Here is a 5,240-nt window from a genome sequence, read left to right as displayed (position 1 = left end):
CATTTCTGATGTGCATTCTGCGTCCGGCTGAGTCTAGGTTAAAGGGTCAGTATTCAGGGGCCACGGGAGTTATGACATGAGATTCCACTACTCGTCATTCACTCAACCAGTCCACCAGGGACCAGGTGACATCTGAGTACTGGTGAGAGCCATGACCCTCAACAGGGACTTATCCTGCATGGACGGCCCTTGGGATGCAGTCCTTGCCACCTGGGAAGGGAGAAGGGCTGAGTGAGCGAGATCCGGGGGGCCCTGAAGGAATCAGGGAGAAATGAGTAGGATCCCAGGCGAGGCTGAGGCATAGAGGCAGTGGGTTTCTGTTCAGCTGTTTGTGGGGTCAAGGTCAGTCTCAAGGTTACGCTATCGGGGGACAGGGTCCTTAACGATGAAGAGAGTCAATATCTGACGTTGGGTTAAGGAGAGAATGTATGGTTGATTTATGAATGGAGCAGATCATTTCAGCCCACATGAGAGAGGATGCGAGAAAACCTGGTCAGTGGGAAAGGGCACCATCCTGGGCACAAAAGGATGTAACGGTCATCTCTAGGACAGAGATCAATTCGAATTCAAGAGCAGAGCTTGGCGGGGTCAGACTCTCTCAGGCCAAAGTGAGTGTGGCCTCAGGCTACAGCAAGGTCAGGCTTCTCAGGTGACACAATACCCCCAGGGCCCCTGTCCACAGGCCCCCTTTCCAACTTGCTCACTGTGTCTCAGCCCCAAGTGCACCTGCAGCTGGTGTCAGAGACATGCTCATCCCCAGGTTCCTCAGGCGGGTGAGGTCGGCTCAGAGAGGTACAGGCCCAACAGGCTGTCAATGCACAGCTCCAGGACTCTCTCAGGCATCGCTGTGCGAGCCTCCAGTTCATCAGGGACACGGAGCTGCCTTCACCAGAGCCGCTGGGCAGTGGGGACAGTCCAGGGAGCTCTGGAGCCACAATGTGGCAGAAGAAGGAGCTCCGCTAGGAGCTTGCTGGCAAACACCCCTGCCCAAAATCATGACCTAAGAAGTGGAAGGATTAAGGTGTTCGAGTGTGCCACAGCATCTGCCTGACCCTGACCCTGATCATGAATCTGAATGCTGAGGCTCCTGTAGGGAAGGGACCCGCCAGGTCTCCCTCATCTCAATGTCCCTGCTGGTAGAATGCCAGAATCTAACCACCCCTGATGCTGCCCCTACTCTAACCTCCCATTTATTTTCTTGTAAGTTTTTAGCAAGGAAAAATGAAAACACAAAAACAAAGACACAGAGGAATAAGAATACCCAGACATTCCAATGAACTAGGTCCCAAAATAATCAATTCATTGACAATGCTGACCCATCAACAATAGAATAGCTCGTCTCTTATGCAATATATGGAAGTAAATATTTCATCTGTTTATCAGGACAAAAGAGCCTAAAAAATAACTAAAATACCATTATTAAACAGAAACAAAAATTATGACAAATATATTAACATTCGTAAATAGTTGTTTTCTCATCCAATGTCTCATATATGTCCTAAGTGTATTTATCTGGTTGTATTTAAGTGCTGTGGCTATTGGGGCTTTTTCATTTTCTTTATATATGAGGATTAAATAAGGTTCAACATTGTGATTGGTGGATTTTGGGTCTGTAAGTATCTCCCAAATCGCTCTAGCTTTTCCTTGCAAAGAAATGGCTGCAAGGACTGAGCTGCTTGTCCCAGGACACTCCCACGATCAGGATGTGGCCCCCAGCCGCACCCTACCCCAAGCCGTACCAGGGTGAGTCTCTCTCTGCTTCGTGTTCCTGCAAAGTGGTTCTGGCATCAGAGGCTTAACAAGGTCCAGGCTGGATTTTGGCAAAATCGCCTCCCAGGGTGACTAGCTACTTTGCATCAAAGGACTCATACCTATATCGAGTCGACCTCCTTTGAGTGACAGTAGCTGCTTTGATATCCAGTGACTCCATTGGGAAGGAATGCATCATGGGATATTGCGGTTCGGTCCTCCTCCTGTGAGGGCTGCATTGTGTCCATGAAGGGAGTGCCTTCAGCTGCCCTTTCTTTACCCCATAGTGTGTTTCATACTCTAGTATAAAAAAAGAAATGAAGACTCTTGCCTCGTGTCCACTACTTTACGGAATAATGATCTATCTGGTCCCTGCCATCCTCCCATGGTGAATAATTACTGTTTGGGTGCCATGGTGAACTCTAGGATGTGAAGCATCTGCTGTGTGCATACACTGTAGCTCTCCTCTAGTGATGATGGCAATGGGGCTGCAAATGATGGACATTTGTCCACTGGGAGCCTCCTTGGGTAGCTCCTGATTGCGCTTACATGACCTCAGAGACCTCTATGTCTCCTGGTTTCTGGGTGACAGCATAGTCTCACTCATCCTGAGCCTATCTGCCCTCAGTCTGAAATCAGCCATTGATCCATGTTCTCCTTAGTAGGAGGTGGGATCTACAGCCACAGTCAGGTGTTGCTCATGTCTCCCTTTGAATAAAGCAGAGCAACGATCGTACGACCAGACCCACTCCAAATTGAAACCAGATTAGAGGATGGCAAGGGGTTATTCCCAAGGTCTCCCTGGAGGACAGGCTGGCATTTCCTACAGGACTACCCTGACTTCACTCAGGACAGTCCCAAGCTAGGATGTCACCAGGGAAGATAAGTCAGAGCCCCTGATTTGATGGTTGGGGACATAGGAAGTTATCAATGGCCCCTATTTGCAGGCCGACCTGCCTCTCCCTCGGAGGGGAGGTTCAGAAGGAAGGGGACATTCTCTGCCCTCTCCTGATGGTCTCCCAAGAAGTTAGGATTGTTTGAAAATACACAGTAGGGATGTCCCACCATTTCCATGGAATCTGACTCATAGAGATGCAAATGCCCTCCACAAACTCATCCCAATTTCCAATAGACAGTAATAGGAATAGTGGATCAGATGCCAAATTCTTTTGGGAGAATCGCTTTCAAGGATCCTGTTGCTGTATATTCACTCCATGTCACCTACCCTGTAACGTGTGGTCATTGAGCAGGGGGGTGGTGCATGTGTGGCCCCGGCTGAACAGATGCCAGCCTCGGGCAGTAGCCCTGACTTCCTCCAACACAGCTGCAGACAGGGGGCTGTGGGTGGGGCAGGGCCTCTCAAGGAGGGGTTTTTGTATGAGACTGTGTCACAGTGTTGGGTGTTCGGCGGAGGGACCCGGCTGACCGTCCTGGGTGAGTCTCCTGTTCCCCCTCCTTGCCTATTCTCTCAGAGGTTTGGATAATTTTCTGCTGTGTCTGCTCTTTTTCTGTGTCTTCTTTCAGCCCTTGGCCAAGGTTTCAGCCAGGATCCCAGTCCCTGGGGCCCTGACCTCTTCCCCTCCTTACTCTTACTGTCCTGCTTGCCTCCACCGGTCACCTCTGACCCCTGAGGCAGAGAAATGGACAGGGTGACCTATGGAGACTCTTCCCTGTCTGCCAGGGTCATGCTGAGTACTAGACTTGTTCTGTTCTGTCCTCCCATTTGGGCTCTTGTTCATCTAGCTTTGTCTCTGGGGTTCGCTTGGGGGGCCCATCTCAAGGAGAAGAGGGAACTAGGAGTAGTGAAGGCATGACCACAAGGAAACTTTAGAAGGACCCAGAACCCTGGGGGCTAGAGTCTGGAGACACACAGGTCAGAAGTTCAGGGAAGCTCCCCTGTCCTGTGAGACTCAGGATCCAGGGCCAAGAATGGTGACGGGGTTGAGGAGCTCCCCCAGATCTCCGTGTGGCGGTCGTGCAGAGTCCTCAGCCACTCTAGACTCAGGGAACCTGGCAGAAGGGAGGACAGAAGGGAGGGAGAAGATGCTGGAGGAAGGGTCATTGAATGACAGGGCGTGAGGACAAGGTGGCTCCTGGGTCTCCACAGGGCACACTTCCTTGCACAAAAGAACACAGATTCTATGGCATGAAAGCTCTAGTGATATGAACAATTTGCCAGGGGAGATGCCAAAAGACTGTATAACGAGACAGAACCAAGGACCCGCAGACAGACTCTGCTTGATCAGCAAAGATCCCGCCCTGTTAGAAATGATCCAGGAGAGAGATACATTTGGGTAAAAACAGACTTTTTAGGGCAAAGATCCTAAGGCTTCCAACACAGAGGTGACAGGCCAGAAATGTCCCAGACTGACCCAACAGGAGGTCAGAAAGCTCATATCATCTCTTCTGGGCACAAACAGACAGACAATGACAGAAAGTCAAGAGGAGGCAAAGCCAGGAGGGCGAGAGTCAGACGTCCGTGTGGAACACAGGGCTTCAAGGGGATCTCTGGACAGGTGCTAGCCGGTGTACAGGCTCAGGGTTACTCAGGAAGATGGCGAATTGTTTGAGGAACACCCTAAGCTGTCCTCTATGGCATAAACCCGAGGATGCAGTGTTCCCTGAACTGGTGTTTCTGACGAATCCTCATGAACTTGTGCCCACATCAAGAATGAGGTCAGGGGCTACCATGAAAGACATCATACCTCTGACTTCCTGCCCTGCCCCCACCCCACAGGTCAGCCCAAGTCTGCGCCCGCGGTCACTCTGTTCCCGCCCTCCTCTGAGGAGCTCAGCGCCAAAAAGGCCACACTGGTGTGTCTCATCAATGACTTCTACCCCGGCACTGTGACGGTGGCCTGGAAGGCAGACGGCAGCCCCATCACCCAGGGCGTGGAGACCACTAAGCCCTCAAAACAGAGCAACAACAAGTACGCGGCCAGCAGCTACCTGAGCCTGACGCCTGAAAGCTGGAAATCTAGGAGCAGCTACAGCTGCCAGGTCACGCACGAGGGGAGCACCGTGGAGAAGACTCTGAGCCCCTCACAGTGTTCTTAGGACCCTCTGCCCACCCCACAGAGAGGCAGGAACAGAAGGATACCCGGGAGGATCCCCCTCCCAACCCCGAATCAACCTCGTCCCTGTACCCCATCAGCTCTCAATAAAATGTGCTCATTGTCAATCAGACGTCATGCTCTCTGCTCATTCTTGGCTTATGCATTTTTGTCCTGATCTCCACCAACCCCAAGTGACACAATCCTCCTGACCCTGAGTGAAAGGAGCAAGTGGACGATATCGCCCTGTTGCCCTGAGGGGGAGTTTCACTTTCACCCAGAAACACCCAGAGAATGTTCCAGAACAGAGGACCCGGGCAGCACAACTCAGTATAGCCCACGTTCACGCCTTCCCTAAATTCTTGTGTGGTCTCCATCCACGCCAAAGGTCCACTGCGTGTGGCACTCATGGCCCACAAGATATGGCCTGAGCTTTCT

At 51.5% G+C, this 5,240-nt stretch overlaps 1 protein-coding gene across 1 annotated transcript in view; it reads left to right on the top strand.

Annotated features, from left to right (window-relative positions):
• LOC120612192 (immunoglobulin lambda-1 light chain-like) overlaps positions 1 to 4,935 on the top strand; it is a 43,377-nt gene extending 38,442 nt beyond the window's left edge. The window contains exons 2-3 of the mRNA XM_039874665.1: positions 3,144 to 3,183; positions 4,487 to 4,935. Coding sequence (XP_039730599.1) covers positions 3,144 to 3,183; positions 4,487 to 4,806 — 360 coding nt within the window. The 3' untranslated portion in view covers positions 4,807 to 4,935. The remainder of the gene's footprint in view (positions 1 to 3,143; positions 3,184 to 4,486) is intronic.
• Positions 4,936 to 5,240: the final 305 nt, after the last annotated feature.

This window comes from Pteropus medius, unplaced genomic scaffold (assembly GCF_902729225.1).
Source record: "Pteropus medius unplaced genomic scaffold, Ma_sr-lr_union100, whole genome shotgun sequence".
NCBI lineage: Eukaryota > Metazoa > Chordata > Mammalia > Chiroptera > Pteropodidae > Pteropus > Pteropus medius.
Note: the sequence above shows the minus strand (reverse complement) of the source record. Positions and strands in the feature narration are given on the sequence as shown.